The sequence below is a fragment of the Aythya fuligula genome, chromosome 7 (assembly GCF_009819795.1).
Source record: "Aythya fuligula isolate bAytFul2 chromosome 7, bAytFul2.pri, whole genome shotgun sequence".
Lineage (NCBI taxonomy): Eukaryota > Metazoa > Chordata > Aves > Anseriformes > Anatidae > Aythya > Aythya fuligula.
The window spans coordinates 21,627,232-21,643,357 of NC_045565.1; the positions used below are offsets into that span (position 1 = coordinate 21,627,232).

General features: G+C 35.8%; 1 protein-coding gene across 6 annotated transcripts in view; it reads left to right on the plus strand.

Annotated features, from left to right (window-relative positions):
• CPEB3 (cytoplasmic polyadenylation element binding protein 3) overlaps positions 1 to 16,126 on the plus strand; it is an 82,999-nt gene that overhangs the window by 11,459 nt on the left and 55,414 nt on the right. For 4 of the 6 annotated variants that reach the window (XM_032191756.1, XM_032191755.1, XM_032191758.1 and 1 more), the window contains exon 3: positions 13,243 to 13,402. In XM_032191756.1, coding sequence (XP_032047647.1) covers positions 13,243 to 13,402 — 160 coding nt within the window. The remainder of the gene's footprint in view (positions 1 to 13,242; positions 13,403 to 16,126) is intronic. The other 2 variants (XM_032191759.1, XM_032191760.1) reach the window with 1 other exon arrangement.

Here is a 16,126-nt window from a genome sequence, read left to right on the forward strand (position 1 = left end):
GCTTAAGTCAAATGTTTAAGCAAAACCACAGATTGTCTTGCATGTTATGATGATGACATTCATATGATTCATCAGCCAAGTTGCAATCTTTTGATCAACACCACAGATTGTTCTTGGATTAACAGAGTTAATGAAAGTAATGTGTATAGAGCACAAATTGTCAGTGGGTTTCAGAGACATTTGACATTTGGGATTCCTGCCAAGGTTTTGGATGTAGTGTGATTTTTGTGGGCCTAACCCCTTTTTCTTGTTTCATCCAGCCTTGAACTGCTCAACTCCATTCCTTTCAAACTTCCCTTCTACTTCTTTCTGTTCCTGCTTTTTGATCCCTTTTTTAACTGAGGCTTCTCATCTGAGTTGGCCTTCTCTATTTTGCTTTTTGTACGTCAAAGCTTAAAGCTACAGGGCAAGGCCCAATAAACTTCTGTAGTCATAAGGTGAATCATGTTCACTTGCTCTGTGTGGGAGCATAATGGCATAAGGGGTTTTAAATAGGCTTAAACAGACTTAAGTAAGACAGAGTTGTCAGAAATGTTAGATGAAAATTCTAAATTATCATTTGGTTAAATTTCTGTAACACACACTTAGTTTGAATGTGCTGAATGGATTTTCTTTTCTCGTCCCCTCACCCAGTTTCCAGAATGTGTGACTTGGGATGGATTTTCACGTGGATTGACATAAAAGCATATCTGACATAAGAAAACAGTATTTTTGCAAAGTTAGAAACATTATTTATCTAACATGGACATTTTCTCTTTAATATAATTTTCTTCTATGTCATAGTTGTAAGTGGATGTTCTGGTGAAGTTCACCCTTCCTGCATGGAAGAATTATTGTGAGATGTGCTGGTCTTAAAAAGACGCCCTAAAAAGTTATTTTTGGCAACAGTGTGAGCAACTTAAAGCTGACCTTTTAATGAGAAATGTCATTCAATTTTAGAAAGTGGTACTATATATAATGTAATGTATTTCTGAATTACTCATCTGCTGAAGCTTGTTTGTGTTCTCAGAGTGGTAAAGCCTTTTTTGCAAGTAAGATTTGCTTCCTAAAGGCAGTCTGGAATTATGGCTTCTTATGAGAGTTGTGAAAAATTAAATGTAACAAACATTTCATTTTAAAAGACTTGAATGATAAAATAATATTTTGGATTAATGGAAACTTCATAATTCCTCCTTGGAAGTTGCTACTTTGTTATCTTTGAAGCAGTGGAAACATTTTAAGCTTTTACTGCTGCTGTTTGTTAGCTGTTAGCAGGGGAAAAACAAAAGGAAGAAGTTGCCATTTTGCCTTGAATGATTACATAATTTCTACCTTGCGAGTTTTAAAAAGGACAACCTAGTGTGTCTGACTTGGTTTTGAGGAATAAAGTTTACATCATAACTATAACATCAGTACTCTACATCATCTCTACCATTTAGTTTAGTTTATTAACACACATAGTATAAATAAACTTAAGAACAGAAATGAACAAAATTGCTCTGTTAACTTACAGTATCTCAGAACAGTGCATTGCGAGTTCTACTAAATGCTAGATTGCCTCCATTTTTTCAAGCTTGCCTTCCATTATCACGACTGTGAACACCCAGGCATGCCTTTTCTCTTTTCTATTGACCTTTTCTATTTCTTGTGAACTAATTTTTTTCTCTTTCCTGTTGATCTAAAAATCAAAAATTAATAATAAATCCTTCCAGACCATTCAATTAAGTATTAAGAAGGCAGTGTTAAATTGAGAAAAAATATCTGGAAAATATAACCCTTATTTTTATAAGTAAGTATGGTACTTCAGTTCAGGTAACACGTTTTTTGCATGTTCAGTAATATTTTCTATCTCATGCAAGTGTGACAAGCTCTGCTTGAATTGCTGTGAGCAGTTCTTGTTTGTATGTTATGGTAGTCCAGGTCCAGGTGACCTTACCTCTACTTAGTTTATTAGGTGGATGCCTACAATGTAAAAGGCAGAAATCTAAGCTTTAAAAAGTTTATCATGTGTTAAGCAGCTGGAAATATGGTAGAGAATTAGCAGCATGTGACAGACAACCATGAACTGTTATATGGCCTTACAGCAATCAAAAGATCATACTTCAGAAACTGTAAGTCTAATGTACTAACTACTGTGTTCCCTGTGGTCTGACAAGGAAGCGTTCTCCACTGAAAACAGAGGTTTTTAGGCAGATCCTTTAATGCAGTATTTTACTTTGTCAAGGAGATTTGTTAAATGCGTTAATGAATTAACCTGTAGGTAGCTAGTATTATTGCCGTTCGCTACATGACCTTTAGAGTAACCACACATTTGTAAAGGTTTAATAAATGATTAATGTATGAACTAATTATTAGGGTTCAGTACATTAACAGATGACTTGTAACCAAACAATATCAGCTATTGATGTGCTTAGTAACCATTAAGATCTATTAATAACCAAGTCTGTCAAATGTTTATGGTATACTTCACGGTTTTGAGATTTTCTTTAAAGCATTTATAAAGATACCTTTTAGTTTTAAATTTACGATTAATATAACAGTCTAGTATTTCATCACTTTAAGTTATTCTCATATTTGTGTATTTGTTCTAGGCTTGTTTATTTATTCCTGTGTCATTTAAAAATAATAATAATTCAAAACAGTGAAACATCTCATAGTAACAGAAAGGGCTTTTCTTAAAACTCAAAGCCTTAGGCAGTGGATAACTGCAGTATGAAGACTGAAGCAGAACAAAAGGATGGAGCAAACAAAAGTCAGGTATGAGAAAAAGTAGGATTTTTATAATGCAAAATGAAAGTGAAGTTGCAGTGTTTCTGTGTATGGTATCCAAGATAACAATGTACCTATTCGCTCTCTGTACGTGAGAATTTCAGCAAATGAAACCTTGCAGCCATTAGGCTGGGTTTTGCATTTCAGCAGCTTGGTGATTTCTGCTGCTTTTGGCTGCTACTAAATGACGCTGTACTGTGTTGTTTGGGAAATAAAATTGACCGTAATTGTCAGCAGAGCTAAAAAGTGATGTTTTGATCTAAGCTTCTGTAGACAGTCTCTTATGCCTTGTCTAAACAGGAACACGCTCCTCTGACATGGTTTCACAAAGTAGAAATGGAAGATTACTTATATAACAACTTCTTTCGTGTTAGGCAAGGGAGAAGTAAGTGACTTCCTGTGCTCCATTTAAAACTACTTGAAAATGGATTGCAGCAGATTTTACACTTTTTTTGGAAGGGTTCAGCTCTTAGAGAATGTTCTGTTAGTATTTTACCTTGTCTTAATATAAGCTTGAACTGGAATTGGTTTTAAAACGCAGCTCAGTCGGACATGTAGATGAATAGGAATAATGTAAAAGAGGGAATACAGTGAAAATATCTTACTTTTTTGAATGCAGATGTGGAAAGATGCAAAAGGCATCCAACCCTTTTTTATAGAGCCTGGAATTTTGTTTGGCTTTTCAGTTACATTGATGCTTGTTGTTTGTAATTGTCCTGAAATATACTAAACTCTTATCTTTCTCCTTTCTGTGTCCTTTCTGGTTGCTGAGGTTCCAGTTTATAGTGAAGACGAGTCTTTGAGCTCATGACCTTTTAGTTACTAATATTAAATATCATCCTTCTTTGCAGCAGTTCTTCAAATTCATTCAGTTCTTTCTGTATGATAAGCTGGTCTCCTGTATATTGATAGGTTGCAAATATCATTAGTGTATTCCTATGTAATGCCACCTTTATTGATAAATTTGGTTTCAAGATTTGTTTTTACAAAACTCCATTAGTAACTTCAGGTGATTTCTGCTCTCTCTCTTTTTCCTTTTTTAAAATTTTCTTTCTTATCTCAATTGCACTATTAACCACTTTTTTTTTCTTTTTTTTATTTTTTGCCATTTATATTGTTACTTTTGCTTGTAGCACTTTACGAAGTGCCATATTGAAGCCCTTGCTGGATCAGCTGTATTGTACTCTTTGAAGAACCAGGTTTCATATTTTGCAGGACATTGCATGATTATTACGAGATGCTACGCTATCTTTACTTTTTCTTTCTTAAATATATCCTTGAATTTCAATTATAAAAACTAGAAACAATGTTTGTCTTGTATATTTTCATATCCTGCTCTAGTCATTGCATTTCATTTTTATTTTACCAGTCAGATATACACACTACCCACATTCTTGCCTGTGATTTAGTCACATTCTTGCTTTAGTCATCCCGCCAACTGCATTACCAACTCAGGTTCCTTTTGATAACAGTATTCACATTCACGCTGATATCTATAATTGGACTGGATGATACTGCTTTGTCTTGTATTCTGCCCTTGTCAACTTGACTCCTGCCTTTGTATGTGAAGACTGATTAGGGAGCACACGTTAATTGCTCCTGACTTCTCCTGATTCTATTTATTTAATTCTTTATCTGTCTTGCTAGACTTTTTCCTAGACATTTGTTGTCCAAGTTATTAACGCTGAACTTGTTAAAGTTTCCCCACACATGCTTATGTAGCTGAACATCCTGATTCTTTTCTTTATAACAAAATCTCTTAAGGTGCCTGTCAGTTCTTATTACGTTGTACAAACAAGGAAAAATCTGTTGCAAATCTGATGACTTCTGTCTGAAAATGTTTACCCTGTCTGGAGCACTCTATTTCCCCTGTACTAAATCAGTTTCAGCTCCTCTAATGTGAAAGTTTTTCTTATTCCTGTGAGTATCTTCTCTGTTCTTGTGAGAATTATCATTAAAAATAATTAAAACAAAACAAAACTATTTTCAGTGTCTGTTAGCAAGAAGGTGTAGGAAGAAGGTGGCAGGCTGTATTTTTGTGTGTGTCTCTTTTAAAGTAGGTTTTTAATTCTTGTGCCACAATTTGTCATGCATATTAATTGTGCTGTAATAATATAAAGTCAGGATATGGACAGCTTACATGAATGGTTTTGGTAATTAAAAGTATATGACAGCTAATAGGTTAAATTTAATTTTTTTTTTGAAGTCCTGCTGGATGCAAAGTGACATCACACTGAGAAGGTCACCTTCTTGTCTTCTCTGGGAGATGTTTTTCATTGAGAGTGTTTGTGGCCTGTTTTAGATCTCTCAGTAAATGACCTCACTTTTCTTTTCTTACTGAACAGCCATTCCCACTGTACTTTCCTATTTTCTTTTTTTTTTTTCCTCTTTTTTTCCTTTCAGAACTAAAGGACTATATTGGCATTGGAATGGAAAAATTACTGTCTTCTCTAAGGGTAGTTCTCTAAACCAGGAGGTGACGAACTTGTTCGGGATGAACAGATGAAATATCTTATTCCTTTTTGCTTGAAATATCTAGCTGGAGTTCTGGCACCTACAAATTGTTTTGCTCAGGAGTCACTATTTTCTGAACACAACAGACCTGGCTTGAAATATGCCAATTAGATACTATTTTAGTCACGTTGCTTTTAAAAGCACAGTGGCTTTAGGTGAGAGACAATATTTGTTGGCCATAAGGCTTAAACATTTCAGTAACTTTTATTTAAAAAACAACAACAACACATTTTGGCATTATATCCCATGTCAGTGGTTATTGGAAAAACAAAACGACTGTTTCTGTTCCAGAGAAATCCTTGAGATTCCCTTTCTGTGGTGGCCAAAGTAAATGAAGTTGCTGGGCAGTGGTGCTCAGATATCTGCTTGACAGTTCCTACCTGCATGCTTTTCTGTCTCCTATTTTGTCTTGTTATCTTATAGCATCATAAAATAGACTTCTCATTTTGTAAATCTTTTTTGAGACGATGATTTCCTTGCACTGTATATCTCTACTCTGTTTTGCATTATGAAGTTCAGACAGTGCAGACCCTTTCATGCTGTAGCATCTGCAACATTCCCTTCTCCATTTGCTGTCTTTGCATGTCTGTAGAGGTATTTTAATGTTGGGATTTTAGATTTGTGCTTAACTCGTGCTGATGGAGCTAGCAAGGTGAATTCTTAGGTCAATGTAAGACTTTCCTTGCTATGGGACACAGGGATAATTCTACTCAACAGAGCTGTGGAAGCCCAAATGTAACTTATCAATGTTAAACTTTTGCACGGCAGGCCAGTGAACCTCTTAAATTATGTCATTTTAATAGCTCAAGGGTGTAATGAATGGCCTTCTAAATCCCACTGCTGATGCTTTTTTTTTTTTCCACTTGCTTGTTTTTATGAATTGATGATCATCTTGGGTGTAACTACTTTAATCCTATATTTTAGAATTGTTACAAGCAATTGTTACTGGAATGAGTTACTATAATACAAAGTGAATACATCAGCTTTTTGAGAGGCATTCAGCAACTGGACGGATGAGCAGATTTTTATCTAAAACATCACATTGAACAAAATATGACTAAACGTCAGTGCTGTCAGGGAGTGCTCAGACAGCTGTAATGTCTGCAGATCATTCCATACAATAGTGTAAAGGGATAAGGGGTGTAAGAATAATAGCATTTTTTGTAGATTTTTTTTTCTTTTCTTTTCTTTCCTTTTTTTTTTTTTTTTAACAAGTTTTCTAATTGCTGTTGTTTTAGTGGCAAAAGGGAGGTGTCTGTAATATCTAAGTGCATTAGATTTTTATTTGCTGATAATAAACAGTGTTCCCAGTTGGAGCACTAGGTTACATGATTTAAGCTTTTGACTAGATGATATATTATCTTCGAATTTTAGGTAGAGAAATAACACTAATGATCATGTAAGTAGTACATTAGCATATTATCAAAGCCCGTGTTGGAAGAATAGGTCAGGATGCTTCAAACAGCAAAATAAGTAGGTTATTGCTTAGTAAGGCTCTGCTGAGAAGATTAAAGAAATGAACAATATAATATAGAACAAGAGAGAACTGTATTTAGTTTGTACCCAGCAGTGACATATTTTGGTCTGTTCCCTGTAATTCCAAAATGTGGATTGCCCAGAGGCAGCCTGCCCTGGAGCTACCACCTCCAGGGGAGGGAAGGGTAAATTCTATTACTTTCTTCCTTGCAGTTTGCAAGCAAATATTGAATATTTAGTAATTTGATAGGACATTCTGTTTAACTGATTGCAATGCCAATTCTTATGCCTATAAAGCCTGAACATTTCTACCTGTAGTTTGCATTTGTACAAAAGGGGAATCTCATTTTAACTGCCAAGAAAAATGAGTTTTAAAATGAATAATATAATTATCAGTCATATTGGTAATTCAGTATAACGCCTGTTCTGTCTCTACCTATTTCTGTGCTTTTTGGTTCATTTGGAAATGAAAACTGCCAACATTTGACTGAAAGATTTTGGTTTCCTTGTAGCATTTTAGAACTCAGAATTTATAAGGGGGGGTAAAGCTTGCATGCAATATTTACCTTTCTTAGTGAAGACTGAGTAGGACATGTTCTTGCAGCTTTTGGATTCAATCTGAATTCTTGCATGTTAATTATAAAAGTTTATGTAATCTAGTCAAGGGGATTCAATGTTGTGAACTAGAGGTCTGAAATATTAATGTTCAAATGATACAGAAGTATTTCCATAATGTATATACCATTAGATGTTGGTTTTATTTGCTTTAAACTTCCTAATTTTTCTTTAAAGTTTTTTTTAGAGATTTTTTTCTTTTCCTTTTTTCAAAGGATAGAAAAATTCACCTTTTGCCCAGTGAACTCCTGGACACCTACCAAAATAAAAAATATGCTACAGCTAGCTGGTGGTGAGAGAAGTGTATGAGAAGTTCGTGCATTTCTTCTGTGGACATTCTAACAACACTAATAACCTTAGAAAAAAATCCCTTTTTTGTTCCATAGAAAGAACATAATATATCCAGCTTAATTTAACAGTACCCAACATTAACTGGCGAGATCAATAAAGAAAGGGGAATTAAAATAAAATTCCATTGAGAGTTAGTGCTAGTAGCTCTGCTGTAATGTTCTTCACCATGAGCATAGACAGATTTACCCTATTTTTTCCTCCTACCTATATTTTATGCTTCATTATTTATTTTGTTTTATTTTTATAATTTTATGAAATCCAATATACGGAAAAAAATATCGAAATTTCTGGTTGTGCAGCTTCTTCCTGCATCTGTGGTGTCAGTCATGTTGGTGTTGGCAGCTTTCCAGCACCAAGCTGCAGAGGAAGTAACACTTGCTATTTGCAGGTTTTTTGGTTCTTTTGCAAAGTGATCATTTTACTTTACCACATGACTGTATTCCTCAGATTTCCTTTCTGTTGCGAGGGATACCTGGATATATATTAAATCTTACTGAGGGTGCAAGTGGGATTGCATCATGGGAAGCTGCTAGGAGCTAGCGATTGCTCGGCAAGCATTCAGAGCTTGCCATATGCGATCACTTGTGCGCCACCATGGCAGACTGTGCCCAACTTCCATAGTACATTTTTTGCAGTTTGCTGTTCTTGCTGCTTTGGATTGGGATGCTGGAGTCAGACAAACTTGTTTTCCTCCTGTCTTAGTAATAACCTCCCTCCTGCAGGTGCTAGAGTGAGCAAGCCCAGTTTAAAACAGGGCTGGCATTTTGTACTGTATTTATTCAAAGCTGTGCTTCCATTGACTTCAGCTTTAGTTGGCAATGCTTAGCAATCTTATGCAGCCAAATCCAGACTTGGCTGTGCACAGGCACAGAAGGATGAAACACAGCAGTGACGACGGTGAAGACGTTTGCCTTGATAGGAAGTTTAAGTTGTTTAAACCGTAAGAATTTTAGCCATTCCCCAGAATCTCATCTCTTCCTTTGACCTAAATACTACTTGTAATGCCCCCAGAATCTGGTGAGTACAAAGTGCTCAGACTTCTCTGAGCTCAACTCCAGTTCCGGTGTGCTCCTAGAAGCACTGAATAGTTCAGAATGGAGGCCATCTTGTTGCTCAGCACAGTTGTGCTGGGTTGTTCCATGTGCTGGTGCAGGCAGCGTGAAAATCTAGGGCAGCAGGAAAATGTAGAACTCAGAAATCAACTTCTGAAACTGAGGCGTCGTTCAGAACATAGAAAGCCTAATAAGAAGTTGGTTAGTAGAGGGGCTGAAATACAGAAACACAAGGAAGAGCATAGGTACTTGAGGTTTTGCTGCTTGCCTACTACAACCTGGGCAGACTGGGTGCATCTCATGGCTAAATGCATGTTTGATGTTACAAATGATGACTGCTGATGTGGATTCAACATGTGCATAAATACTTGTTTAAGGATTTTGAGTATGAATGGTAGCTAGGATTGGGCAACGTGTGTCAGATTCCTGACATGCCTTCTCGGGGTAAGACTTTCCACTTTGTGACTGTAGTCTAATCAATTCAGGGTCAAGTGTCTGCTGCCATAACCCTTTGCAGAGACAGAGGAAAAAAGTTTCAGGAGCAAAAGTGTATATTCTCTGTGGTTCTCTGTTGGGATATGTTGGTCATTTCCTTTTTCAGCTCATTAGTTCCAATTCCTTTGGGCTACATGTTCAGGCTAAAAGAGGTAGTGAGGAAGCCAGGTTGTATTAGGGTCTAGTTCATGCTGTCCCATGTCCCCCCATCCCAAAGACATGTATCAACTCTTGAAGTGATGTCAGTGTTTTGCTTAATTCAAGACATGATCTTGCTGTGTTAGCTCATGCTGCCAATATGGAGTATATTACTTTGTGCTCTCCCTCAAGAGTTTTATGTTTGTGTTGTTATTCCACCTTTTGAAGATCTCCTACTGTTTGCGTCTATTTGATGCAATTTATTATCCATTTATCTTTGAGACCTGTAAGGTGGAATCAGTTGCTGTGCTGGAGATGCAGCTTTTTGGAATGCAAGTAGCCACAGCAGCACCATGAGAAATGCCCCTTGCAGTCTGCGGTTTCCAGCTGCCTGGCGCCCAATGAAGCCTTAAGTGGTCCTAACATGTTTGGTAAAGCAGTGGTGATTATTACTGTTTACATGAAGAACTCCAAAACTGATTTTGATAAGTTAAGATGAGGAAAATTCTTTGAAAGCATCTGTATTGTAAGCATATGCATGTGGACCATCATTTATTTAAAGATCGTTTATAACTATCATGGAGGTACTCACAGCCCATGTGGTCAGATGTTCTTTTCCCATCTTTACCTTTCCCTCTTCACCAATAAAGGCATGGTTTGTGTGTCTACTGATAAGGGACTGAAGTTGTGCTGGGCATGCTTTGCCCTTACATGCCCGTGCTCTGAGTGGAAAGGCAACAAAACAAAGTGCACTCTATTACAGGGTATAGCAAAGGGGAAAAGTTCTTTTGATTTCAAATAATAGGATATACATACATGTAAATTGCATCTTTCAGAGAACTTACAGGTATTGCTAAGTAATCTTTGTTTCATAATTAAGGTATCCCTTAACTTTAAAGAATATCTTTTTCCTTTCTGGAATTTGCTGACAACACGGGTTATACCTTAATCATCTCCTGCAGTAAGCAACACAGGCGTCAGTCCTAGAGATAAACAGACTTCTTCAAAGCACAGGTTTGATTCATTCCTAGATGAGGTTCATTATGTTCATTGGATGGAGTCTGGAGACCTCTGAAAAATTATTATGGTTGTGTAATTAAAGGTTAGTATAGTGCATATGCAGAAGAGTGTGAAAGGCAGGTAAAACAGATTATTGTAATATCTCGTTTTATTTTACTGTCAAAACTCTGCATATATTTTCTAGGAAAGTTACTGTTTGTTCTTTAATAAATAAAGAGACAGTTTGTAGACACTGTGTGGTTTGACATTTTCAATGAATAGTAGAATATTTAAAGGTGGAAAGCCGAGACCAGACTTCAGATCTCTCTTTTATCCATGATTTAGTCCCTTATTTAGATCTTTGTAATGTTTAGGCCCCAGCAGATTTTCCACAGTGGCAGGATTTTCAAACTGCTTTTCCAAACTTTTTTAGTCTGCTTTATCATTCTGTGGTTGATATTTTGCTTTCTGACTGTGGTTCTAGTCCCAGAACCTTCTTGCAACATTTTCATGTGCTGCTGAGAACCTTTGTGAATTGTTTCCATTGTTGGGACTGCTTGGCAGCAGATCGGTAGTCTGATGAAACAATGCAAATGGCAAAACGGGGAGATAGAACAGTATCAGTTCACCAAACCAGGAGAACCTGTTCACGCAGAGAAATAAGGAAATGTGTGTGTATGCAGGAACACCAGGCTCCTTGTAAGAAATTACTGAATTTAGAAAACAATCTTCAAATATGCTGTTTACAAATGAGTTTCTACTGAAGTGAAATTTCTAATGAAAGCTTCTGAGAGTAATGGTAGTAGCTTTTTCACTTAGGAGCTAGATTGTTCACTCTTGTTTATCACCAACTCTACAAAATCTACAGCAAGTACACTGTATACTTTTGTATGCACTACAACACACTTGGAAAAATTGGTTGTCTGCATTTCCTTGATTTAACTTGATGAAGGGCCTTGGTAAGTGTTTTGATTAAATTGATCTTCCTCTGTCCAACGTAGGTGTAATTTCATCTTGAAAATATATAGCAGGTTTGTATTCCCCTTAAGGTTAGAAGGATCCTTCATCCTAACAAATCTGCCCTGGTTTAGCCAGCTATAATCTCTGGTAGTACAGTTGTGTAGTAAAGCAAATCAGGGCACTAATCTGACTGAAATATGCTTCCTTACACTTTTTCAAGATATAAGCTATATAGTTACTTTTGGATTTTCTCTTCTCAAAGATGCTGTAGTTCAGTTTTGCAACACTTGAGCTCCTGACCTAATCACAATACAGAATAAGGTACTTAAAAGAAACAAATATAAACAAATGACTGAATTTCTTATTTTGAGCAGAATATGAAATTATTAATATATTACAAGAATGGATTTTTCTTTCAGCTAAGTGATACTTTTCAATCTGGCTTTATATTTCTTTTAAGAATATGAAATAAAACAAACTTTTCTAACCTACTGCATGTTGCCAAACACTGAGTCTAAGTATTGTGTTAGATAAAAACACAGAAAACAAAACAAAAACACATTTTTTTTTTCCCAATATCTATTTTAGATTTCCTGGGCATAAATTTTATTCCATGTGCAATGTGTTTATGTGCATATATTGATCTATTTGTGTAGGTGAGGAAGTGCATTTTTTTTTTTTTTTTTTTTTTTTACTTATCATGCAAATGTTGGCATTTGTATGGCAGCTGCAGAAGGCCTATGGATACTGCTGCTCCTGGTCCAAAGATTTTGAATTTTATAGTTTTAAGCAAGGTTAACTTCTAACCAGCATACGGAAAATGTTGTTGCAGGAATTTTGATGGCATAAACCTGATACTGAAGGTTTCAGTTTGCACAGCTGAGATTCTATTAATTTTAGCATAATACAGAGACCAAAGAAAAAAATGTTATCTTGTATATACTTCTGGTTTACTTTTGAATGATAGTGAGTAGAATAAGAAAATTAATGTTTTCTGTTTGTTGGTTGTTTTTTTGTTTGTTGTTTTTTTGAAGTGGACTCCAACGAAGGGACCACTTTTTATGCTGTCACGTTGCATACAGCACTCCAGATATGAGAGATCAGTGAATCTTTGGTTCACACTGTAACATCATTCATGAACTTTTTGAAAGTGGTTATTTTAATAGGCATATTAAAAGTGTTTTTTATTTTATTTTTTCATTCTAATTATGTAAGAGCAGAAGATGAACTGCAGCAAGGTAACAATGAGACTTGCAAACAATACAAACAAACCTTTAGTCAGGTTTTTGAGTACCCTATTCTGAAAGTGTTGCATATCCTGTCCTATGATTTCTTTTGTCTTGCTTCTACCGTACTTTCCTTAAAACTGTGAGATTCATGGTTGACATTTGAAAAATTACTTGGTACTTTCTGGGATAAATGTTCATGCTGGTTTGTTGAACATTGCTTGCTTCTGCTTTGTGTTATGGTAGCACTGTGACAACACAAGGCAGTAGATGAAGCTATAAAACAAAAATCTCTGAACTCTGAAACAATTTCCTTTCTCCAGTGTACACATGAATATTGCTGTATTTCTAACTTATTTGAATGTCAATGTTTCCATTTATCTATTGTTTGTATGTATATTTTCAGAGAAGTATTGAAAAATATCAGTGTCTGGCTGTTGTGGTGAAAGCAGCAGTTAAAAAACATGGGGTATTATTTAAACAATTATAGGTTTCTGTTTACCAATCTCTTTTGTAACATAAAAAGTTCTATCAAGAAGAAAAGTAGAATTGCATTATTTTGGAGTTTTGGAAAATAAGAAATGAGCCTGTGTTAGAAAATGATTATTCTAAAACCGTTTTTCTTTCCTTTTTTTTTTTTTTTTTCTTCTTTCTTTCTTTTCTTTTAGGACCGGAATAGGCCCTATGACACTTTTAACTTGCACTCTTTGGAAAATTCCTTAATGGATATGATAAGGACTGATCATGAGCCTCTGAAAGGTAAACACTACCCTCCCAGTGGCCCACCAATGAGTTTCGCTGATATAATGTGGAGGAATCATTTTACAGGTTAGGAATATTCATATGTCCATGCTTGCTTGGTTTTTAAACAAAAATCAGCTTTTCAGTATTGCTATGAACTTTTTGCTAATGAATGAGTTGTCATTTATGCAAAACTTCTGTTTCCCATCTTAAGCTAATCACCTCTATCGCTGGAAGATAAGATGAAATATGTACACACTTTGGTATATGTGCACATAGTATTATCTAAAAACTAGTTATTCTGAAACTTTTTGCACTGTTCAATTCAGAAAATATGCAGTGCAACTGGAGTCCAATTGTTATGTTGAAAGTCTTGTTCAAAGTTAATATTACTAGTGTTTATGGATCATCAGCTAATACACAGGGTTCTAAAAGTGCCATAGTATCAAACTTACTCTCTACAGTTGTTTAAGGCTTGTTTTTAAATGTATTTCTTGATTTGGGTTTCATGTTTTCAATGGGAGCCAACAACTGTTAGGTGTTGTTAAGTGCTAGGAAAGTTGGGCTATTTATGCTACTGAACTGTATTTGTTCTACCAGGTGCAGCATTGGAGATTAAACTATTTTTAATACTAATGATATGGAGTAGTAAAAGGTTGTGGAAGCTTTTCAGTGAATAACTAATCTTAATCGACTGTCACTGTCCTCTGTCTTAATCTTTCTTTGGTTAAGTTTCAAAATAGGTACACATTCTTGCTAACTAGCTGCTATTTTTTTTTAATGTTTATTTTTTTACTTTGAAGACTGAAGCTAACAGTAAGCCAAATGCAAGGGAAGCATTGAGCTAAAAATTATTCCCAAACTCTAAGAAATCAGGACACTGGAACCTATAGAGAAGAAATTGTTTTGTATGGCTCTTCAGATGCAACTACATGTATACGTACTTTTCTGATGTGACAGTTACCTCATTTGTTTCCCTTCCTGTTTAATAGTATCTGTGGAAAAATATTTCTTCTTGGTCATGTGCCTCTTTCATCATCTTTCTGGGTACAGAGATTTTACAATCATTCCAAGCTCAGTTCTGTACTCTCAGCTCTTTTAACCTGGGCTTTCCAAATTATCCTGATATTTCCTGTACTGTACTTCTGTGCCTTTAACCGTTTTCCACCTGTTTAAAATAGCAAGAAACACTGTTGCATCTCTATTCTGATCGTAGTCCTACAACATAAATGTTAACCTGAAACTTATAAAGGCCTAGCTCCACAAAATTGAGATTTCTGCTGGATATACATTGAATATGAATGGTATTTTCTATGTCCATTTAAACAAAGAAGCAAAAGCAAAACAAACAACAATGACAAAAACACAACAACAAATTATTACTAAGCAGATTTAGATGTTCATTGTGCCCTATTAACTTGATTATATCCTAGTTAAACCACGGTGTTTTTCAATTTGGTACATAGTTAAATACACAAATTGAGACTCACTTTTTTAAAGATTGAATTTTCATGTGAACCTGAGAATGAAAAAATGAGGAAGATTGGATTAGAAATTGTATTAATCTAGAAGATAGACCTTAAAATCACACAAGCAATTTTGCTTATACTTTTATTAATGTCCCTTAATAACGGTTTTTAAAATGCTTTTAGATTATAATATTAGCCCATAAAGTAATAATGGGTACAAATACTTAATTCTGTTGTATCCTTGGCTCGTTCTATCATGAGGTTTTCAATACTCAGCTGAGATAGTCCTCTAAGTGTTGCAGATGGCACGTGCAGCAGCACCATAACACCATGTAATGCTGGTGTTTTGTAGGTACCTCAAAGCCTGAGGTAACGTGAGATTATCGGCTTTATTTAATATCTCCTTGCTTTCCAAACAAAATATATTTTTCAAAACAACCTCACAGAGGTGAAAATATTATGGTCATTATCAATTTGTGTAGGAGACAGACTAGTTTAAGGAGATATTTGAAAGCAGTAGGAACTGTTTTTCTTCTGCTCAAAGCACCAAACCAAGGAGCTGGGTATTAACTGTAAAGTTGGAGTTGATCTATTCCATTTGCCAGTATGATTGCTAGTTTTACAAATGTTTCTGTCACTCACTGAATGTGCTCTTTCTAACTATTGTATTTTCTCAGTGCTTCTCCCCTGCTTTGGCCTTTCTGCTTTGTTACTTAGCTTGCTTCCAACTACCAGACCAGTAACTTCTGGAGAATTCTTGTTTACTATTAGTTTTCTCTCTCTCCATCTCTGCCCAGCTGTTGTTTTTCCATTGGTGTAGTTAATTCCTCCCTTGCTTTTTTTCCTCCTACTTCCAAGTGCAGGGCTGACTTTGCTAACCTCCAGCCTTGCCTGACCTGGCGTGCCCTTTCCTCCACTCCAGTTTTCAGAGTAGGCAGCGTGATTGGCGATATTCATGGGAGTGGCTGTCCCAGGACATGGTTGTTCTCCCCTCCTAGAATTGCTGTTTTCCTCTGACTTAAATAGATCTACAGTACTATTTTAACTGAATCCTTCTCATCCATAAAACTTTGATCTACTCCTCAAATCATTCTGTCACCTTTTTGTTGGTGCCTTCTTCGTTAAAGCTGATTGACACTTCTGTACCTCCGACTCTCCTTTTCCCATGCTACAGATGCAGCTTTTCAGCTGCCGTCCCTCTGATTTCACTTCACCTTGACTTATAAACTCACTTGTTTCTTATTTATCCCACCTCTCTCTCCCCCTTACAGTATCAGCACATTTCAGTTTGTAATCACCTTGATAAAATAAGCAATCAACTCTACTTGGTTTTGCTTGTTTC